The 24150-nt window shown below is 42.4% G+C and overlaps 1 protein-coding gene across 3 annotated transcripts; it reads left to right on the plus strand.

Moving 5' to 3' along the window:
* The first annotated feature begins 5503 nt into the window (after positions 1–5503).
* LOC111982157 (protein phosphatase 1 regulatory subunit 3B) lies at positions 5504–11467 on the plus strand. 3 transcript variants are annotated; one of them, XM_024013768.2, is made up of 3 exons: positions 5504–5782; positions 6855–6939; positions 9197–11467. In XM_024013768.2, exon 3 carries the CDS (start codon positions 9244–9246, stop codon positions 10087–10089), a length of 846 nt encoding a protein of 281 aa, XP_023869536.1. In that variant the 5' UTR covers positions 5504–5782; positions 6855–6939; positions 9197–9243; the 3' UTR covers positions 10090–11467. The 3 variants fall into 3 exon arrangements, with proteins under 3 accessions (XP_023869536.1, XP_023869535.1, XP_023869534.1); XM_024013767.2 differs by lacking the exon at positions 6855–6939; XM_024013766.2 differs by lacking the exon at positions 5504–5782 and having other exon boundaries at positions 5789–6939.
* Positions 11468–24150: the final 12683 nt, after the last annotated feature.

Consider the following 24150-nt stretch of genomic DNA (forward strand, 5'->3'; position numbering starts at 1 on the left):
TTGTGCGGGCTTGTTCTCTGTTTGTCTAGGTTGGTTGCGTGTTATGTTCACTGACTGTTTGGTGTCCAGTTTTGGGTTGGACATATTTATTTTCGCCTGTCGTTTTTGGCGTTACTTTTGGATACCGTAATAAAGTTTGGTTTTCCCCATTATCCTCTGCTCTCTGCGCTTGACTCCGCACCCACCACTCCTGGCTGTGTGACACCATGTGTAACAACACCTGCACAGGATAGGTACATCCGAACATCACACCTGCGGGACAGGTATAGGATGGCAACAACAACTGACCGAGTTACACCAGGAACGCACAATCCCTCCATCAATGCTCAGACTGTTCGCAATAGGCTGAGAGAGGCTGGACTGAGGGCTTGTAGGCCTGTTGTAAGGCAGGTCCTCACCAGACATCACCGGCAACAACGTCGCCTATGGGCACAAACCCACCGTCGCTGGACCAGACAGGACTGTAAAAAAGTCCTCTTCACTGACGAGTCGCGGTTTTGTCTCACCAGGGGTGATGGTCGGATTCGCGTTTATAGTCGAAGGAATGAGCGTTACACCGAGGCCTGTACTCTGGAGCGGGATCGATTTGGAGGTGGAGGGTCCATCATGGTCTGGGGCGGTGTGTCACAGCATCATCGGACTGAGCTTGTTGTCATTGCAGGCAATCTCAACGCTGTGCGTTACAGGGAAGAATCCTCCTCCCTCATGTGGTACCCTTCCTGCAGGCACATCCTGACATGACCCTTCAGCATGACAATGCCACCAGCCATACTGCGCGTTCTGTGTGTGATTTCCTGCAAGACAGGAATGTCAGTGTTCTGCCATTCCCAGCGAAGAGCCTGGATCTCAATCCCATTGAGCACGTCTGGGACCTGTTGGATCGGAGGGTGAGGGCTAGGGCCATTCCCCCCAGAAATGTCCGGGAACTTGCAGGTGCCTTGGTGGAGGAGTGGGGTAACATCTCACAGCAAGAACTGGCAAATCTGATGCAGTTCATGAGGAGGAGATGCACTGCAGTACTTAATGCAGCTGGGGGCCACACCAGATACTGAATGTTACCTTTGATTTTGACCCCCTCTTTGTTCAGGGACACATTATTCCATTTCTGTTAGTCACATGTCTGTGGAACTTGTTCAGTTTATGTCTCAGTTATTGAATCTTGTTATGTTAATACAAATGTTTACACATGTTAAGTTTGCTGAAAATAAACGCAGTTCACAGTGAGAGGACGTTTCTTTTTTTGCTGAGTTTACATTCCACTACATATGTGGCAGTCAACAGGCAACAACAAACTATATGAGATGAGTAATTCAATGGGGAAATGTTGTTTTAAGTTAATATATGCTTCCTCATTGGTCCAGTGTATCATACCCCACCCCATTGCCAGCAACATTGCTTGGCAATATTGCTCAGCATTTACTTTGAGTGCATAGGGGACACCGGGACTAAATGGTCGGAGTTCTAGCGGCTCTATTTTGCTACATCAGTGACCAACGCCTTTCAAAGTTTGTTCCATTATGGGGATAAAAAATTTCAGACTTACGCCTACATGTCAACTGCATAAACCTACATGTGATCAAAGGTCATGCCTCTTTTGATGTTGCTGCAGTTGCTTCTCACCGGAAGCACTATGCAGCCATCGACTGACTTGTGGGAGGCACTATATGTCAACCAATCAATAAGATGTTTTTGTTGGACCCACGCGAACGTGACCAAAGCTGGAGTGAAAAAGGAACCAACTTTGGCCTGATTCATACAGTTGAAGTTGGAAGTGTAGATACACCTTAGCCAAAAACATTTAAACTCAGTTTTTCACAATTCCTGACATTTAATTTGAGTAAAAATTCCCTGTCTTAGGTCAGTTAGGATCACCACTTTATTTTAAGAATGTGAAATGTCAGAATAATAGTAGAGAGAATGATTTATTTCAGATTTTATTTATTTTATCACATTCCCAGTGGGTCAGAAGTTTACATACACTCAATTAGTATTTGGTAGCATTGCCTTTAAATTGTTTAACTTGGGTCAAACATTTGGGGTAGCCTTCCACAAGCTTCCCACAATAAGTTGGGTGAATTTTGGCCCATTCCTCCTGACAGAGCTGGTGTAACTGAGTCAGGTTTGTAGGCCTCCTTGCTCACACACGATTTTTCAGTTCTGCCCACAAATTTTCTATAGGATTGAGGTCAGGGATTTGTGATGGCCACTCCAATACCTTGACTTTGTTGACCTTAAGCCACTTTGCCACAACTTTGGAAGTATGCTTAGGGTCATTGTCCATTTACTTGTGTCATGCACAAAGTAGATGTCCTAACCGACTTGCCAAAAGTATAGTTTGTTAACAAGAAATGTGTGAAGTGGTTGAAAAAATAGTTTTAATGACTCCAACCTAAGTGTATGTAAACCTCTGACTTCAACTGGATGTATACAGTGGATCTTTAGGCTGAATTCAGAAAAAAGTTAATTTCTGTCTTCTGTAACCTCTTTCGACATATATCCAACATATTAGTCCAACACATGATACATTTCTGAAATCCTCAAGATGTTTCCTAATCACACAAAAAGGACAAATGTTGATATCCTATTCACAGGAGGCATGGCACACCCATTTGTGTACACTGAGCCAAACCATATTCTCAGTTTGCTTTTGGTAAACTGGACAGAAGGTTAGATAAACTCGGACAACATTGTTATAGTCCTAATTGTACCACTAGTACAATTCAATTTATGCTTTGTTGTTATATTATCATGTGTGGGATACATATCGAAAGAGCTCACAGAAGACAGAAATGCAAAAAGTGTCCCACTTTTCTGAATTCACCCTACTATTGTTCTGTTTGATGCCATTGTATTGGCACATATGTAAATTAAACAGGATAACGGTACTACAGGAACCAGAGCCCTGCCTAACCTAAGTACAGGGAATCCTGATGTAAACTGGATATTTTTCCTACATTGGAAAGAGATCCAATTATAATACTGTCCTACCTTAGCTAGCTATAGTTTGTAAAGCGGGACAACAACAAAGATTACTCAATTAGAAAATGTAAACATAATATTGTCAACTTTTTAATTTATTTTGATGTACAAGTACATAGTATGCATGTTTACGTCACAATTTGGCACAGTGCATTAGTTATGACAGTTTTATAACCTTAACATTAAAACATTAAAAAAAAGCTATGTCACTGATCTTACCATGTGCTTTTTTAAAAAAAATTTTTTTTACCATGTGCTTTGATGAGCTTCTAGTTTGAAGCTTGCTCCTCCCCTCTATATGATGTCAGACCAATGAAGTGATGTGATTTTGATCATGTAGTTTCTCTGCAAGGGCTTGTTTGAGTAGTAAGGCTGAAGCAACCGACTGCAGGAGGGAAATCAGGGAGGTGCATCCGTTACAGCAGAAAGTTGGACACTGATGTGGTTTTCCAACAGCAAGGCTCAGTGCAACATGCCAGTGTTGCCATTGTTTATACAATATTTTCTTTGTATTGTCAAAATAAACATGTCTCTAACCCCTATATCACACACTAACAAACTGTAAATATATGTGTGTACATTTTACTATCAGTAGCGGAGGTGCATAAAGATGGTGGCCTCAATGCACTTACCACAAATTTTGCTAATTTCGCAGTATCGTACATTGCTCTTTTTTTGGTATGGTTATTAGCAAAGCACACATGATCCCAATTTTAACTTCAAGACACCAGCAATTTGAAAAAAACTAAAAAGTAGATTTATTGGCACATTGAAGCATAGTGAGCGCCGTATTTTAAAAACTCAGTGGATAGTGCTAAAACAATGACATCATATCTGAGTTCTGGCATCGTTACACACAATTGCCACTAATGAGAGAGAGCCTCAAATATCACATTCATGTATACATGAATGCCAAAGTTGGTTCCTGTTTCAGTCACTTCTTTGGTCACGTTCATGTGGATCAAATAAAAACACCCTAATGATTGGTTGAAAGGGATTTGGTAGTAGTTTCTAGGCGCATCGTTTTGTGTCAAGAACTGCAACGCTGCTGGGTGTTTCACACTCAATAGTTTCCTGTGTGTATCAAGAATGGTCCACCACCCAAAGGACACCCAGCCAATTTGACACAACTGTGTGAAGCAGTCAAAATGTGCCAGTATCCCTGTGGAATGCTTTTGACACCTTGTGAGTGTGTGATATGGGGGTTGGAGACGTGTTTATTTGGACATTACAAAGAAAAACTTTTAGAAACAATGGCAACACTGCCATGTTGCACAGAGCCATGCTGTTGGTAAACCACAACAGTGTCCAACTCAGCTGTCGCAGATGCACCTCCCCCAACTTCACTCCTTGACTTTTCGTCTACTTTTCATCTAGCCTTACTGCTCAAACACACCCAATGTAACACAGGTCGGGTTTAACAGGTTTAAAAGCATTCAATACATGTTTTTGGGGGACAATCAAGTCATATATTGCTAACTAACAACAAAATAAATTGTAGTGTTTGTGATCTAGGACTAGGTAATGACTAGCCCAATGGTGTAAATGCAGATGGGCAACCCTCTCCTTCAGCCTTTTTATTTATAGCCACTGATTATTAGGGCTGGTAATTGCCAGGGACCTCACGAAACGATATGATCTCATACTCAGGTGCCGATACAATATGTATTGCAATTCTCCCGATTCTGTCACACCCCCACCTGCTCCCCCTCTCCAGCGCTAGACATCGCTGGTCTACTAACCACCGGTTCTGGCAACTGATTATATGCACACCTTCTCCACATTATTACGCACACCTGGACTTCATCATCACCTTGATTACCTTCCCTTTATTTAGCCTCAGTCATCAGGCAGTATTGGTTTGTTTTCATGTTCAGTATGCATCTCCTGTTATGTTCATTTGCCTTTCATCATTGTTATTAAACTCTCATTCTGTACCTGCTTCCTGACTCTCTTCGTGTATGTATTGTGATTCGATACTGCGATTTGATGTTCCAAACATATTGCTCACTATATGTCTGCTGCAGCGAGACGTGAAAATGAGTTTTGATCAGTAACGGAACTAAAAGAGCTGAAAACACGTTGGCAGACTATTTAAAAACATAAAAAATATCAGAGTCCTGGTGCAGGTGCAAATACAGCCGACTAGCGCTAGCTAACACTACCTATTTTTACAAATCGATACTAGCGGAGTCCAAACATCGATATAATATCATTCAAAATAATATTGCGATATGTAACTATTGATTTCCCCCTTACTACTGACGATCAGTTGGGCTACAGGTGATAATGCTTATTGCAAAACAGCATAATCTGATAATATGGACCAATATGTTATTGGGTTTAATTCTATTATATTGAGATTATGTTTTTATTTTCATTCATTTTGGAGTAGAATGTCCTTTGAAAAAGTCACCGGAACAGACGGTCTCACAGTCGTTCTACAAAACCATAACCACTGTCTCGAACAGGCCCCATCATTCACGGAGCATTCCTTCACGGCCTACTGTGATTGGCTACAGGTACACGTTCACGTGAAACCAGCATGTTTTCTTTTATTTATATACCCTGTGAACCCAGTATGGCGTTTAAAGCAAGAGCCGGTGGCATGACTGAAACTGGATACAGTTCGTGAAGTTGCGACAGGTCATTGATTTGTAGCAATTATAGAGTAACATTGCTGCAAAAGTGATATCTATACCTACATTGTAGCCCACATATAAACGACACGGAAGAGGAGCTTTTACCGCTGACGTACCCTATCACTTAATTAATTGCAAATATTTCTCACAAATTGCACAAGGTAAGCTTGTTTCTTGACTGAATAAAAATATAACTTTTGTGTTAGTTACTAACCACTCCAGTTTGCAGTTTTTAGTAACCTAGCCTATAACATTGAGTTCACTGTTTTTGTTCCATATTCAAAGAAGCTGAAACCAGCGGTATATTCATTACGGAAACCGTTTAAGAACCAAACTGAGCAAAACTCGAAACTTCTATTGGACAAATTCATTTTGGTCCGTCCCCGCTTCGTTCCTGTAGGTTCTGTTTAAGAAACGTTTTGCAACCGAATGGGCTGAATGAATATACCCCTAAAAGAATAGAGCGGAGAACGAATCTCATCTGGCGTAATACTTAATGCAGGGCACGAATCTCATCTGGTATAATACTAAATACAGGACAGCATGTACGTAACACTGAGTAAATAATAGCCATATCTGTATCATTACTGTTCTGAAATCCATGTAAGTGGTTAAAGTTTAGTAGTGTAGCCAAAAAAGTCTGGCAAATTAGCTCTCGAGAACCAATGGGGGCATACAGCCAGCCCTATACAAGGCGCTAGCATTGGACTAGCCAGATATTAGCCAGAATAGGTCCGACCTGTGTATTCAGCAGTAAGTACAGCTGGAGAACCCCACAGGTCGGAACGCACTTTTTTTTTTGTCCTCATACTATGTAACAGAAGCCACAGCAGCCATTTTCATTTTGGGAACGGCACGTAGAACATCGCTTTGAACCACAATGTATAGTCCAAGGGGGCGTGTTACTCTTATTAATCCAATTATAGAATATGATCGTTCAAATTGAATGATATTAGTATGTTTAACTTTCAAAATGTTCAGACGCACTCGTAAAATGTAAAAGTATTAAACTTTTTAAAATGCTTACATTTAAAAATGTTTTACCCTGTAAAATAGATTTTTATAACGTTTTCCCAAATGTTCTAATTTACCTTGTAGTTTGAAAAATTTAAGTTGAAATATTGGTGGTTAGGAAAACAGTGATTTCTAAAATGGTTCAAGTGGACGCTAATATTACAGTGCAGGACAGAGACCCAGCTCATCCACAGTAGTAAATGAATGTGTGCATTTGAGGCGAAATCTTTCACAGGTGCCCCAGAGCAGACAGGACAGCGGGTAAAGGCGAATGCTGTGAGTCAAGGACTGGGGCCTTTTGTGGGTGAGGTTTCACTGTTCACACACATCGTTTCTCCCTGCAACTTCAGACTATAGGTATAATCTAACGACCATGGTGCGCTATGAGCACAACCAAGTGAAGAAACTGTTGGCTCTGCCACTGACATGCAAAGAGACCTAGGATTGAGTCCATGTCAGCCTGCACTCTGAATTTGCTACAACGTTTTGCTGCATGGTCTTAAGTGAACACTAGGGTTGTGCCGATCTCCTCGTTATCGTATCCGTTTTATCACAGTTGATACTCGTAATCAGATTGACTTATGATCGGAAAACCCGGAAGTGCGCTGTAAATACAGCTGGAGAACCCCACGGGTCTGAACGTACTGACGCTATCAAATCGAAGATTATTAAAATACTAGCTACTAGTTATGTTTTTTTTTGTCCTCATACTATGAACCAGAAGCCTATCACTCAGAGCGCATCTTTGTTCAAAGGTAAACGACCCCAACAGATGAAAATGCACATGATTTACTAAGTCCTATTCAATTATCAACAAAATAGGCTAATAAATAGCCTAATGCATGCATGGCTGGCTACTACTGCTTTCATTTATTCCAGACACAGATTTAGATTAAGTTAGGCTAAATCGCTTGCCCCATGTTTCACTTTCGAGCGGAGTGAAAATATTCTTTCCCGACACTTAAACTATCTACATTTTTTATTTTCTAATGATCTGTCGCTCTGTAAACATGCCTAGGCGAGAATAAATAATATCAAGCAAGCATGGGCTTGGATCACGAAATACCGACAGATGTCGTTAGAAATAGAATAGTTATACGGACAGACAAAGTAGGCATACCAAACAACGCCAACTAGTATGACAAAAACAACCATATGCCTAATGCAAAGTTTACAGGAACTACAGTGCATTAGGAAAGTATTCAGACCCCTTCATTTTTTCCACATTTTGTTACGTTACAGCCTTATTCTAAAATTGATTAATTGAAAAACATCCCCACAATATGATGCTGCCACCACCATGCTTCACTGTAGGGATGGTATTGGCCAGGTGATGTCTGATTTCCTCCAGATGTGACGCTTGGCATTCAGGCCAAAAAGTTCAAGCTTGGTCCCCACAGACCAGAGAACTTTGGAGCTCTGTCAGTGGCCATCAGGTTCTTGGTCACATTCCTGACCAAGGCCCTTCTCCACTGATTGCTCAGTTTGGCTGGGTGGCCAGCTCTAGGAAAAGTTGTGATGATTCCAAACTTCTTCAATTTAGGAATGATGGAGGCCACTGTTCTTGGGGACCTTCAATGCTGCAGAGATGTTTTGTTACCCTTCCCCACATCTGTGCCGCGACACAATACTGTTTCAGAGCTCCACAGACAATTCCTTCGACCTCATTGCTTGGTTTTTGCTCTGACCTGCACTGTCAACTATGGGACCTTAAATGGACAGGTGTGCCTTTCCAAATCATGTCCAATCATTTGAATTTACCACAGGTGGACTCCAAACAAGTTGTAGAAACATTTCAAGGATGATCAATGGAAACAGGATGCACCTGAGCTCAATTTCTTGTCTCATAGCAAAGGGTTTTATTACTTTTGTAAAAAAAGGTATATCAGTTTTTTTTTTTTATAAATGTGTTAACATTTCTAAACCAAATTTTGCTTTGTCATTATGGGGTATTGTCTGTAGATTGAGGGGGGAAATAATTGAATCCATTTTAGAATAAGGTTGTAACGTAACAAAAAGTGAAGGGGTCTGAATACTTTCCCGAATACAATGTATGCTGCCTAGTCAGATATCAGTGGACTGATGACAGTGCTGCTGCCTCACCACCTCAAGACAGGACTAGCCAATCAAGTGTCAAGTACATGAAATGTAGGTATGGAGACAATAAAAAAACAGCATTTCAGAAGGCTATAAATGATCATCTTCCCTTTTTTCAAATGACTGTACAAATACACCTTGAACAAGAAGGTTAGAGAATACCTTTTGGTAACTTAAACATTGATCTTATACAACACAGAGGCATGTGATGGCTGCACATAAATCGGGACCTCTGTCAGCTGAAATAGGCTATTTCCTTTCATGAAAGTCAAAGACGCTATGTTTCTCTGTGACCACACATGTAGCCTACTGTTGCACAATGTTTTGTGTGCAAATTCAGCAAGAATACTGTATGCATTTCAGTAGAGAATTTGTTCTCTGGCAAACATTGTCTGAAGCAGATGTCGAATGACAATTGTTTCACCACAACTTTCTGGTATGTTTTTTTTTTTTCTTCCCCTTAGTGTATTTGGCCTTTTTCCTCAAGTCCACCAGGCTGATTGAGTTTGCCATGCCGCTCTACCTGTCGAACGACGACTTCTGCTACAGGACCCCAAAGTCACTGGAACCACTACGACCCTGTCTGAACCCTTGCCTGAGGTTCAAATCCTCTGCTCCTCCTAAACAGATTAAATCAGAGGGTGCTATTCATGAGGAGAATGGGAAACCCAAAAGGCGAGTGTCCTTTGCCGACCACAATGGCCTGGCCCTCACCAAGGTGAAGGTTTATTCCTTGTTCGACGATGCCATTGACATTCCACTCAACATCACAGATCTGTTCAGCGCTGCGCTCAAATTAACAGATGAGGACAGACTGGTGCTGGATTTCACCCAGCCCTCTTCTGACTACCTGCTCTTCCGCCAGCGTTTGGAGACCGAGCTTGTCTGCTTGGAAAACTGCATGTTGAAAAAGAGGGCACTGGCTGGAACTGTGAAGGTAAAAAACGTGTCCTTTGAGAAGTCTCTAAAGGTGCGTTTGACCTTTGACACCTGGAAAAGCTACACCGACTTGGAGTGCCATTATGTCAAGGACACATACACAGGCTCGGACTGTGACACCTTCTCCTTCGAGGTTTCCCTTCCAGCTGCACTGATACCACACGAGAAGGTAGAGTTTGCCATCTGCTATGAAGTCAATGGCCAGACATACTGGGACAGCAACCAGGGCCAGAACTACAGGATTATCCGGTCTGCTCTGAAGAGTGATGGCCAGGGTAGCTTCAGCAGTACCCAGCAGATGCACTCCTTTGATTTGGGAATTCACTTCGATCACTACGGTAGTCCCAGGTGCTCCCATGGGATCTGCCCAGAGTGGCCAAGATATTCAGGATATGAGGAGATTCGACCTTACTACTGAAAAAAATAAAATAAAATCATACTTAAAGGGATACTTCAGGATTTTGGCAATGAGAGTCGTATTAATTCGTAGATACCATTTGTATCTGCGTGCAGTTTGAAGGAAGTTGCTAACTAGCGCCAGCGCAATTGCTAACTAGTGTTAGCCCAATGACTGGAAGTCTATGTGTATCTGCTAGCAGATACCCATAGACTTTGTCACTGTGCTAATGCTAGTTAGCATTGGCTCGCAAAACTACCTCTAACTTCCTTCATACTGGACACAGACATAAAAACGTCTCTGGGGAAGTAGATAATGGGCCTCATTGCCAAAATCCCAAAGTATCCTTTTAAAGTGTGTTTTTGTTCAAAGGGCTGTTCCAGATCAGTTGTGAATTTTTTTTATTTCTTTTAAAATTCACTCAACAGGAGGCCAGTCTTGCCATGCTCGGTGGAACAAAAGCAATAAGAAAAAGAAAGGGGGTGTTATAAGGATATTAAGGTTTTTGGATGGGGGCTATATACTCTCTGTGGATGATCATAACTTCAATGCTCAGATGGGACATTTTACTGATTGCATGACCGGTTTAATAAACAGAAATTTCTCAGTGTAGGTGTTTACTGGACCATCTATCTTTTGTATCTTTATCTATGTGTTGAGATGAGCCATTGTTGACTCAACAGGAAAATTACACTAACTGGTAAGACTAATTAATATAATATCAATGTAGCCTATTGAATATGAAATATATTTTTTATCACAAAAAGCAACAAAACAAGAGATTATGCAAAACAACTATCTCATGAAAGAGAAAAGAGCTATAGCTGATCTAGTTAATAAAAAAAAAACTACTTGTATAGCTTTTCACTTATGATGATCTGTATGATGCACATAACATGTATAAATGTCTGAATAATTGGAAGAACGGTGTTTCTAATTATGGATGTCAAACTCAGTGATTTAAATAATCTATTTGGAAACCAAACGTCCATGTCCTCAAGTCACATTTCTTGAGTTCTTTAATTTGATGTCTGTTAAGTAATAGACCTCGGAATTGAAATGGGGCCTTTAAGTCACTTCAGGATTTGCACCATACGTTTGTACAAAGTTCATTCTGGTGTGGTTGTGTGTTAATTCCTTCCATTTTTAAAGGAGGGAACGGTAGGAATTAATTTGGGACTCAACTTTAGAAATGCACATTTCTGTTTGCTCATGTTTTCATTTACTCCAATTGAAATGTTTTACTGTGTTCACTATGCTGCTTGATGTAAATAAGTAATTGGATATGTTTTTAAAAACAAGTATTAGGATGGATTTTGTAGGTCAGATAAATTATCTTTTTAAGATGCTGTATTATATTGATTCTGAAAACGTGAAATAAATGTTCAGAGCTCAAGAATATTTTGTTAGTTTAAACTCTTTGAAGTACAGAGGTGGTATTATTACTGTGGGTGATATGAAAAGCTTTTTGATTACAAATCGGTAAATGATAATGGGTATCCTTTGAAGCAACCTATATCTACTCAGGGTTTTCTAAAAACTAACCAGCTTCAGTTAGCTTCACATTCCAGCTCAGGCTTCATCCTTAATACGACAGTGGATATTGCTCGTCCGCCTGCCGCTAACTTAAGCAGGCTTGTAACTGCGCATGCATGTCACACATGGCTACAAGTATGGTTAACTACATATGTGGAGTGTCTGAAAGTGGGTGTGTCAACAAGTGGGAGGATCAACAGCGATTATACCAGCACTCTGTAATTAGACGGTGTTGATTGAGGGTGTTTTTCGTTTCTTAACATATTTTTATTGGTCAGTTCCCGACTGAAACAAGACTGGGAGATCTAAAAGACACTCTTCTTGATAGAGAATCATACTGTGCCATTTGTTAACAAAACACACAAACACCTCACTTAGTCTTAATAGTAATGTTGATGTCAGTTATTAGTCTACCGGTTTATAATATCAGATCAAGAATAGACTGAGTTTCAGAAGAAAGGTATTTGTTTCTGGCCATTTTGAGCCTGTAATCGAACCCACAAATGATGATGCTCCAGATACTCAACTAGTCTAAAGAAGGCCAGTTTTATTGCTTCTTTAATCAGAACGACAGTTTTCAGCTGTGCTAACATAATTGCAAAAGGGTTTTCTAATGATCAATTGGCCTTTAAAATAAGCTTGGATTAGCTAACACAACATGCCATTGGAACACAGGAGTGATGGTTGCTGATAATGGGCCTCTGTACGCCTATCTAAATATTCCATAAAAAATCAGCCGTTTCCAGCTACAATAGTCCATTAACAAGTCTCTACACGTATTTCAGATCAATTTGATGTTATTTTAATGGACAAATGTGCTTTTCTTTGGAAACGAGAAACAAGAACATTTCTAAGTGACCCCAAACTTTTGAATTGTATGTATGGTACCAGTCAACAGTTTGGACAGAGGTACTCATTCAAGGGTTTTTCTTAATTTTACTATTTCTACATTGTAGAATAATAGTGAAGAAATCAATACTATTAAATAACGAATATAGAATCATGTAGTAACCAAAAAGGGTTCAAATCTAAATATATTTGAGATTCTCCAAATTAGCCACCCGTTGCCTTGATGGCATCTTTGCATACTCTTGGCATTCTTTCAACCAGCTTCATGAGGTAGTCACCTGGAAAGCGTTTCAATTAACAGGTGTGCCTTGTTAAAAGGACATTAGTGGAATGTATTTCCTTAATGTGTTTGAGCAATCAGTTGTGTTGTGACAAGGTAGGGTGGTATACAGAAGGTAGCCCTATTCTAAAATACCAAGTCCATATGGCAAGAACAGCTCAAATAAGCAAAGAGAAACAACAGCCATTACTTTAAGACATGAAGGTCCGTCAATATGAAACATTTCAAGAACTTGGAAAGTTTCAAGTGCAGTTGCAAAAATCATCAAGCGCTATGATGAAACTGGCTTCTATGAGACTGCCACACAAAGAAGACCCAGAGTATCTCTGCTGCAGAGGATAAGTTCAATAAATCAAAACAAATGTATTTATATAGCCCTTCTTACATCACTGATATCTCAAAGTGCTGTACAGAAACCCAGCCTAAAACCCCAAACAGCAAGCAATGCAGGTGTAGAAGCTCGGTGCTAGGAAAAACTCCCTAAAAGGCCGAAACCTAGAGAGGAATCAGGCTATGAGGGGTGGCCAGTCCTCTTCTGGCTGTGCCGAGTGGAGATTATACACGAACATGGCCAAGATGTTCAAATGTTCATAAATGACCAGCATGGTCAAATAATAATAATCACAGTAGTTGTCGAGGGTGCAACAGATCAGTACCTCAGGAGTAAATGTCAGTTTGCTTTTCATAGCCGATCATTCAGAGTATCTCTACCGCTCCTGCTGTCTCTAGAGAGTTGAAAACAGCAGGTCTGGGACAGGTAGCACGTCCGGTGAACAGGTCAGGGTTCCATAGCCGTAGGCAGAACAGTTGAAACTGGAGCAGAAGCACGGCCAGGTGGACTCGGGACAGCAAGGAGTCATCATGCCAGGTAGTCCTGAGGCATGGTCATAGGGCTCAGGTCCCCTGAGAGAATTAGAGAGAGCATACTTAAATTCACACAGGACACTGGAGAAATACTCCAGATATAACAGACTGACCCTAGTCCCCCGACACATAAAGTACTGCAGCATAAATACTGGAGGCTGAGACAGGAGGGGTCAGGAGACACTGTGGCCCCATCTGATGATACCCCTGGACAGGGCCAAACAGGCAGGATATAACCCCACCCACTTTGCCAAAGCACAGCCCCCACACCAAAAGAGGGATATATTCAACCACCAACTTACCATCCTGAGACAAGGCCGAGTATAGCCCACAAAGATCTCTGCCACGGCACAACCCAAGGGGGGGGCGGGGCGCCAACCCAGAGAGGAAGACCACGTCAGTGACTCAACCCACTCAAGTGACGCACCCCTCCTAGGGACGGCATGGAAGAGCACCAGTAAGCCAGTGACTCAGCCCCTGTAATAGGGTTAGAGGCAGAGAATCCCAGTGGAGAGAGGGGAACCGGCCAGGCAGAGACAGCAAGGGCGGTTCGTTGCTCCAGAGCCTTTCCGTTCACCTTCACACTCCTGGGCCAGACTACACTCAATCATAGGACCTACCGAAGAGATGAGTCTTCAATAAAGACTTAAAGGTTGAGACCGAGTCTGCATCTCTCACATGGGTAGGCAGACCATCCCATAAAATGGAGCTCTATAGGAGAAAGCCCTGCCTCCAGCTGTTTGCTTAGAAATTCTAGGGACAATTAGGAGGCCTGCGTCTTGTGACCATAGCATACGTGTAGGTATGTACAGCAGGACCAAATCGTAAAGATAGGTATGTAATGCTTTGTAGGTTAGCAGTAAAACCTTGAATTCAGCCCTTGCCTTAACAGGAAGCCAGTGTAGAGAGGCTAGCACTGGAGTAATATGATAAAAAAATTCTAGTCTGGATTCTAGCAGCCGTATTCAGCACTATTTGAAGTTTATTTAGTGCTTTATCCGGGTAGCCGGAAAGTAGAGCATTGCAGTAGTCTAACCTAGAAGTGACAAAAGCATTGATAAATTTTTCTGCATCAATTTTGGACAGAACATTTCTGATTTTAGCAATGTTACATAGATGGAAAAAAGCTGTCCTTGAAACAATCTTGATATGTTCGTCAAAAGAGAGATCAGGGTCCAGAGTAACGCCGAGGTCCTTCACAGTTTTATTTGAGACGACTGTACAACCATCAAGATTAATTATCAGATTCAACAGAAGATCTCTTTGTTTCTTGAGACCTAGGACAAGCATCCTTGAGTTACCAGCCTCAGAAATTGAAGCCCAAATAAATGCTTCACAGAATTCAAGTAAAAGACATCTTAACATCAACTGTTCAGAGGAGACTGTGTGAATCAGGCCTTCATGGTCAAATTGCTGCAAAGAAACCACTACTAAAGGACACCAATAAGAAGAGACTTGCTTGGGCTGAAGAAGGTTAAACCAAAGCCTTATACCTTTTAAAGGGTTAATAAATGATGTTATGATAAACTGTAAGGTCTCTTGTGTTAACCTGTTTTGAGTGTTGTGACCTTCAGACACTATCAGAAGGCGTCTACATTCAGATTCCTCCTGTCTGGATCCCACCGTGGTTATCTGGTTTTCNGTCTACATTCAGATTCCTCCTGTCTGGATCCCACCGTGGTTATCTGGTTTTCCGAGAACACAAGGCTGCCACAGACCTGATGAAACCAGCCACCTGTCAGAATATGCTAACACTCGTTCACATCGTTATGGCTCTATACTTGTGATGAAAGGTCCAAGTTTTGGTCAAACCCATTTCTGAGTTTTTACTTGCTGGTAAGATGGTTCCTGCTGTCGGGGAGGTTAGATTTATTAAAATGTTGTTGCTAGGGAAAGTTACGTAAGGGGGATTGGGGAGGCTATATGAGTTACAGGATGTCTTAGACTTTTTTGCATTACTTGGGAGAGAACTATCATATACTGTATTCTATCAACTTCTGCCTACAATTGTATTACTAAAAGGAGTATATTACTCCTTAAACAAGAGTCTGTGTTTCCTTTCCATTACTAATGTATGTTTGATAATTATATAGACCTGATCATTTGTTGAAGAAATTGACCAACATTTTGACGAACTAGCCAGGAGTCAGTGACCACATCGCTGGACTGACCATTGATCCACGTCAAGCGCTACAAAATTTTAAGGTAAGCAGACGCCTGTTATATCTGAAGTCTGTAATTATCTATAGAACGTTGTGGTTAATGAGTCATTCTGGCAAGTAAGTGGCGCCTCGCTATTAAATTTATATGAACCTACATTTCTTTGTAATAGTGGAATAATTGTTACACAACCCGTGGGAGGAAGACCACATAGGTGGAAATAGGTTATACGTTCCTGGGTTACATGTTTATTATTGTGAGACTTGGTGAGTGGATTTAAGGCGAAATTCCAAGTATAAACACCGATTGTTGAGATTATTCTGATAAGGTATTCTGTAATTGTTCTATGTATCATGTCTTCTGTGTGGTATGATTGGATGGTGGGACATTTAAATCAGGAGTTCGTTATAAACAATATAATGCCCGTGTATTTGAATTAGCTGAGTGGACATTCGGATCAGATGCTGGAAGAGTTGCCTGTGGGGGTATAAAACTTAATACATACATCCTTGCTGTATTAGGAAATAGACCTACCCGTGTGTTACTGACCCATGTTATTTTAAAAAGAAATAGTGTTGAAGTAATAGTTTCTCCCTTGGAAGGAAAAGATTATCACAGAGATCCCAGGATTGTTGTGGAGGTTAAATCATCTTGAACCATTTACTATTTCGTGGTTGCTCCATATTTATTTTGTTATTTTTTAATTAAAAAAATTCACCTTTAATTAACCAGGTAGGCTAGTTGAGAACAAGTTCTCATTTGCAACTGCGACCTGGCCAAGATAAAGCAAAGCAGTGTGACACCGATAACAACACAGAGTTACACATGGAGTAAACAATAAACAAGTCAATAACACAATAAACAAGTCAATGACACAGTAGAAGAAAAAAAAGTCTATATACAGTGTGTGCAAAAGGCATGAGGAGGTAGGCAATAAATAGGCCATAAGAGCGAATAATTACAATTTAGCAGATTAACACTGGAGTGATAAATGAGCAGATGATGATGTGCAAGTAGAGATACTGGTGTGCAAAAGAGCAGAAAAGTAAATAAAATAAAAACAGTATGGGGATGAGGTGGGTAGATTGGGTGGGCTATTTACAGATGGACTATGTACAGCTGCAGCGATCGGTTAGCTGCTCAGATAGCTGATGTTTAAAGTTAGTGAGGGAAATAAAAGTCTCCAACTTCAGCGATTTTTGCAATTCGTTCCAGTCACTGGCAGCAGAGAACTAGAAGGAAAGGCGGCCAAATGAGGTGTTGCTTTGGGGATGATCAGTGAGATATACCTGCTGGAACGTGTGCTACGGGTGGGTGTTGTCGTGACCAGTGAACTGAGATAAGGCAGAGCTTTACCTAGCATAGACTTATAGATGACCTGGAGCCAGTGGGTCTGGCGATGAATATGTAGCGAGGGCCAGCCGACTAGAGCATACAGGTCGCAGTGGTGGGTGGTATAAGGTGATTTGGTAACAAAACGGATGGCACTGTGATAGACTGCATCCAGTTTGCTGAGTAGAGTGTTGGAAGCTATTTTGTAGATGACATCGTCGAAGTCGAGGATTGGTAGGATAATCAGTTTTACTAGGGTAAGTTTGGCGGCGTGAGTGAAGGAGGCTTTGTTGCGAAATAGAAGGCCGATTCTAGATTTGATTTTGGATTGGAGATGTTTAATATGAGTATGGAAGGAGAGTTTACAGTCTAGCCAGACACCTAGGTATTTATAGTTGTCCACATATTCTAGGTCAGAACCGTCCAGGATGGTGATGCTAGTCGGGCGGGCGGGTGCGGGCAGCGAACGGTTGAAAAGCATGCATTTGGTTTTACTAGCGTTTAAGAGCAGTTGGAGGCCACGGAAGGAGTGTTGTATGGCAATGAAGCTCGTTTGGAGGATAGTTAGCACAGTGTCCAAGGAAGGACCAGAAGTATACAGAATGGTGTCGTCTGCATAGAGGTGGATCAGGGAATCGCCCGCAGCAAGAGCGACATCATTGATATATACAGAGAAAAGAGTCGGCCCGAGAATTGAACCCTGTGGTACCCCCAGAGACTGCCAGAGGTACGGACAACATGCCCTCCGATTTGACACACTGAACTCTGTTTGCAAAGTAGTTGGTGAACCAGGCGAGGCAGTCATTAGAAAAACCAAGGCTATTGAGTCTGCTGATAAGAATACGGTGATTGACAGAGTCGAAAGCCTTGGCCAGCTCGATGAAGATGGCTGCACAGTACTGTCTTTTATCGATGGCGGTTATGATATCGTTTAGTACCTTGAGCGTGGCTGAGGTGCACCCGTGACCGGCTCGGAAACCGGATTGCACAGCGGAGAAGGTACGGTGGGATTCGAAATGGTCAGTGATCTGTTTATTAATTTGGCTTTCAAAGACTTTAGATAGGCAGGGCAGGATGGATATAGGTCTGTAACAGTTTGGGTCTAGGGTGTCACCCCCTTTGAAGAGGGGGATGACCGCGGCAGCTTTCCAATCTTTAGGGATCTTGGACGATACGAAAGAGCGGTTGAACAGGCTGGTAATAGGGGTTGCAACAATGGCGGCGGATAGTTTTAGAAAGAGAGGGTCCAGATTGTTCTAGCCAGCTGATTTGTACGGGTCCAGGTTTTGCAGCTCTTTCAGAACATCTGCTGTCTGGATTTAGGTGAAGGAGAAGCTGGGGAGGCTTGGGCGAGTAGCTGCGGGGAGGCGGAGCTGTTGGCCGGGGTTGGAGTAGCCAGTAGGAAGGCATGGCCAGCCGTTGAGAAATGCTTATTGAAATTTTCGATTATCATGGATTTATCAGTGGTGACCGTGTTACCTAGCCTCAGTGCAGTGGGCAGCTGGGAGGAGGTGCTCTTGTTCTCCATGGACTTTACAGTGTCCCAAAACTTTTTGGAGTTAGAGCTACAGGATGTGAATTTCTGCTTGAAAAAGCTAGCCTTTGCTTTCCTGACTGACTGCGTGTATTGGTTCCTGACTTCACTGAACAGTTGCATATCGTGGGGACTATTCGATGCTATTGCAGTCCGCCACAGGATGTTTTTGTGCTGGTCAATGGCAGTCAGGTCTGGAGTGAACCAAGGGCTATATCTGTTCTTAGTTCTGCATTTTTTGAACGGGGCATGCTTATCTAAGATGGTGAGGAAATTACTTTTAAAGAATGACCAGGCATCCTCCGACAGGATGAGGTCGATATCCTTCCAGGATACCCGGGCTAGGTCGATTAGAAAGGCCTGCTCGCAGAAGTGTTTTATGGAGCGTTTGACAGTGATGAGGGGTGGTCGTTTGACTGCGGACCCATAGCGGATACAGGCAATGAGGCAGTGATCGCTGAGATCCTGATTGAAAACAGCGGAGGTGTATTTGGAGGGCAAGTTGGTCAGGATAATGTCTATGACGGTGCCCATGTTTACGGATTTAGGGTTGTACCTGGTGGGTTCCTTGATGATTTGTGTGAGATTGAGGGCATCTAGCTTAGATTGTAGGACTGCCGGGGTGTTAAGCATATCCCAGTTTAGGTCACCTAACAGAACGAACTCTGAAGTTAGATGGGGGGCGATCAATTCACAAATGGTGTCCAGGGCACAGCTGGGAACGGAGGGGGGTCGATAGCAGGCGGCAACAGTGAGAGACTTATTTCTGGAAAGGTTCATTTTTAAAAGAGGATGATTATAGAGAATGATTATTTTACACCACCCATACATTACATGGTATTCAGTTGTCACTTACTTATCACCCTGCTTTAAATGAATTTATGCGAGTTAAGGGACAGTTTATACACATATAGGGTTATTTTGCATTCATTTATCTATATTCACATTACACGCAGAGCCTAATTAAAAAAATAAGAACATTTTTGTTTATATGGCAGACGGGAGCTCAGAGTTGTCTGAGGGGCCGCTCGCAATTAAACCTGCCACCCCTCTACAGTTTTTAATTGGGAAATACCCCACTATAAAAAAATACTTAACCTCAGCTTTCAGCTTTAAAGACGCCACTGAATATAGATGACCTACAGATGGGTCATTTAATAAAACCAAATATCAACATGTGCAGGACATTGTGAAAAGAAGGCAGGAAAATAAGACCAAGGGAAAGAGGAAAATTTTAAAAATCCACCCTGTTTTCTGTGACTGCTTGGTCGATGTTAAAAACTGAGGGTAACTGTTATGAGAATTTTGTTATCAATGTTCATAAACTTCAATTAATCTACTCAGTCTGCAACCCAGAGTTTGTAAGATTCTGGTTGAATGAAGCAGACAAGAGTCCCAGCTTACAAAAATCAACGTGTTTATTCACGAGAATGTTCTGAAGTCCATTATACAAAGACATCCATTTTATAGCTGCGCACATACTTCCACACAAACAGTAGGTATCCTACGCACATACTTCCACACAAACAGTAGGTGAGTTTTATCCTTCTCCATAGTTCTCACCACTGTATCACTACCCAGCCGACAGTTACATTCCCCCGAGATTAGGGAAACCTTGAGAAGTACTCCCTATGCCCTCATAAATTCCTCAGAGGCCTAGCCAGGTCGGTCCAAACACAGTTTAACTGTTCTCGGTATCTTTCTTCGGCCCTCACATACAAGTTCAAATCCTGAGCTACGCCTTGCTCAGACAGTCTGTGTTTTTCCACTATACAGATACATTGTTTAACCTAATTCTGACTAAAACTACACACATCATTATATTATAATTTTATGATTCTAATCAATTTCATACAATTATAAGGTTTCAGAGTGGAATTATTTAAGCATTATCTTTCAACATTTAAATTATTTTATCAGTAACCTATTCTGGACTCAACAGAAAGCTACCTGTTTGAAAAAGGAATTGACAAAGATGAAAGACCCTGCATCCGTCAAGACAGAAGTTTCCTCTAGAGTGCAGCGCTCCACCACACCCTCCCTACTGCAGAGATAGGTTTAAAGGAATTTATCCACTACTCGCAAACAAACTAGTAGCTCCAGGCGATAATTCTTCTCCACCACCGGCACCAGGTAGAATGTATCAAGAACTAGGAGATGTATGGAATGATGCCAAGACACAATCAACACCTCTCTATCCTGGAGTTACCATGGCAAAGGACCTCATGGCAGCTCAAGAAAAGAAGGTGCAGAGAGAAATGGATAAAGCTGTTGACAAAATCAGACGACATTGTGATGATGAAGACCGAGACAAAAGGATAAGTGGAAGTAACTTAACAAAGGAAGAGAATAGGAGATAAGACGAGAGAGAGCGGAAAGTGAAGAAAGAGCAAGAAGTGAACAATACATAAGACAGTGGGAAGAAAAGAGAGAGAACGTGAACAATTGAAAGAACATGAAAGTGGAGCTGAAATTGAAGAAGGCGAGTTTCCCGATAGTCTGAAGGACTCTCATGCGTGTGCTGTCGGTTCACAGAGTATGCAGCAAAAGGAGTTTTGGGGACTTGGACACAGCGAAACAATTGCCCCGCATCACTGCAGAGCCTGGAAAAAGATGAAGACTGAAGAAAAAGCAAGGAAGACTGGCCTTGAGACACAGCTCAAGAAGGCCCAGCTAGCCCAACTGGACACAGGAAATACCAATCTAATGGTGGCTGTAACAAAAAGCCTCCTCCACTGCCTTCTCCACAGTTTACCCAAGCACCTGCTACTCCGTTCCCTCCTCAACCATATGGGAACCCACAACCATACCTACCAACACTGAGACAACCGCCAGTGTGCTGGTATTGCGGTGTGGCAGGCCATATGCGAAACATGTGCCTCACCAACCACAGCAGCAGTTACCCTGGCAGCAGAGAGGGAGAGGTCAATGGAGAGGGAACGCTGGCAGAGGGAACTTCCAAGGTGGAAGATCAGCCTACACTGGACAGCCACAACCTGCTTTTCTCAGACTCAACCAATGAATGGTTGACAATATGGATGGCCCCAACAGCCTCCTGTGACAAACCAGCCGTGGTTCCCACTGCAGAATAAGCAACAGTAGGAATTCCCTGACCCCCTTCTCCAGTGTCACCAGTACATATTTCCGGATGGTACCAAAGAACCAATCATTACTATGAAGGTCAACGATCAAGAGGTACCATTTTTAATAGACACTGGAGCTCACACCTCCTGCATTGGATCTACAGGCCAACACCTCGGCCTGGGACTCACATCTAAGTCAGTGAGGGCCATGGGAGTTGCTGGGATATCTCAAAAGCTGTACTGGACTGAAGATACAACAATTGGCCTGGGGGAAGGTAATACTATTAAGGCTCCCTTTCTGAACTCTCCGGCCACTCCTGTTAGCCTACTGAGTAGAGACATTTTCCTGACCAAGTCCAATGCGATTCAAAGGCCCGACCTGACCTTTATGATGAATCTATTGAGCTCCCCGATGTTACTCTCTTTGTTGACGGCTCTACCTTTATTGATAGGGAGACTGGTAGGAAACATGCAGGGTTTGATATTGTCTCACTGGATAGGTCATTGTTGATTGAACAGCCCTTGCCTGAACATTGCTCAGCACAACAAGCTGAGCTTCTAGCACTTACTGAAGCATGTAAATTAGGTAGTGGTTTGAAGGTTAACATTTATTCTGACTCTGTATATGCCATTGGTGTTTGCCTGTCTTGGATAGGGGTTTTGGAAAGGTAGGAACTTTGTTAATGCGTCTGGTACCCCTATTAAACACCATTTACAGATAGAAGCCTTGCTTGCAGCTATGTTGCTTCCTGCCAAGTTGGCTATTAAGGTCCTTGCCCACACAGGTAACACTGACAGTGTTAGTTTGGATAATGCAGCTGCTGATGCTGCTTCCCGCTGCCATACTCATGCTGTTCTGCTTGCCTCCCTGTGTACGTCTGAAATCACTGATCTGGACCAACACCAGGCTGTGGATGCACTTAATCACCCTTTGTGGGAGTCTAGAGGCTGCTCCAGAGGCCCTGATGGCCTGTGGAGGCAATCACTCTCTGGAAAACCAGTTCTGCCTTTTGTCTCCTCTGTGTCGCCTGAAATTTGCAAAATAAATGTACTACATGCATGCAATACTACATTGGTAAGGGTACCCCCCTGAAACCAGGGAAATTTACAGCGCCGGCCCGCCCGTTCACCCATTTAGCTATGGATTTCATAGACATGGCTGAACGAAATGAAAGAAAGACATACTGCCTGGTAATAATTGACTGCTTTACCAGGTGGGTTGAAGCATTTCAAACCGTGCACTGTGATGCTAAAACGGTAGCAAAACTTTTGGTAAGGAAAGTTCTCTCCGCAGACAATGGCACCCATCTCAAAGGAGATGTGGTTGCACAGGTGGCTGCCCAATTGGGGATAGACCAGAGGTTTGTTTGTAACGGGATTACTGAGAGGGCTAATCGAACCATAAAAGGGGAGCTTGCCAAAGCATGCCAATCCACAGGGAAGTCATGGGTAGAGTGTCTCCCTTTAGTCTTGATGAAAATGCACGATAGTATAAACCGCGGAACAGGGCTTAGCTCACATGAGCTCTTAACTGGCCGTCCAATGAACGTTCAGACACAGACGAATGACTCCAAAACTGACTGACCTGACTGCTCTGGATGATAATTTGAACAAATATATGAAGGAACTAACCCATGCTGTTAGGTCTTTGTATTCCCAATACAGGAAGGCCCAGGAAGTTCCAGAACAGGGCGACCCAGACAGCCTACCTGTTGATGTTGGAGAATGGATCAAGCTGAAGTTCCACAAGAGAAAATGGAACCACCCCAGATGGATGGGCCCATACCAGGTCATCGCAGCAACACCAAGAGCAGTGAAGGTCCAGGAGCGCCAGGGATGGCACCACCTATCACACTGCCAGAAGACGTCCCAACCATCATAACAGATAAGAGTGCACATCCAGACCCAGATGTTATTACACATGACCACTATGGTCACATTGTTAAAAATAAAACTTGGGGTAAACCTTTAAGGTACATGTTTTTGGTGCTTCTTATTCTGTACCAGCAGTCTCTGCTCAAAGGAATAGAGATCCAGGAGAACCAATTGAAAACCAGTAATCAATGGGTAAACATGGTCCAAAATCTGAGTAGACGAGCCACGCCTAGTGGTTTGTAGTCGTTTTGAAAAACCCTCAGGTCAGAGTGAGTTGTTCGGATCAGTTGTCATAGGTGATTGGATTAACAACATCACCTACTCCATGCAGGCTCATATGAATTTGACTATTGCTGGTTTTGCCCTCCTTTCCACTGATGTTCAGAATCTTAAAGCTGTTACAGCCAGGCATAGCTTGGCATTAGACTATATCCTAGCTAAGGAGGGGGGATATTGCAGGGCCCTAAATTCTATTTCTGCCACGGAATGTGTTATGCTTCTCCCTGACTCCTCTGATAATATGACAAGAGATTTTGAAAGAATTAACAGTTGGCTGACACCTACACCCC

Source organism: Salvelinus sp. IW2-2015, linkage group LG20, assembly GCF_002910315.2.
Source record: "Salvelinus sp. IW2-2015 linkage group LG20, ASM291031v2, whole genome shotgun sequence".
In the NCBI taxonomy this organism is placed as follows: domain Eukaryota; kingdom Metazoa; phylum Chordata; class Actinopteri; order Salmoniformes; family Salmonidae; genus Salvelinus; species Salvelinus sp. IW2-2015.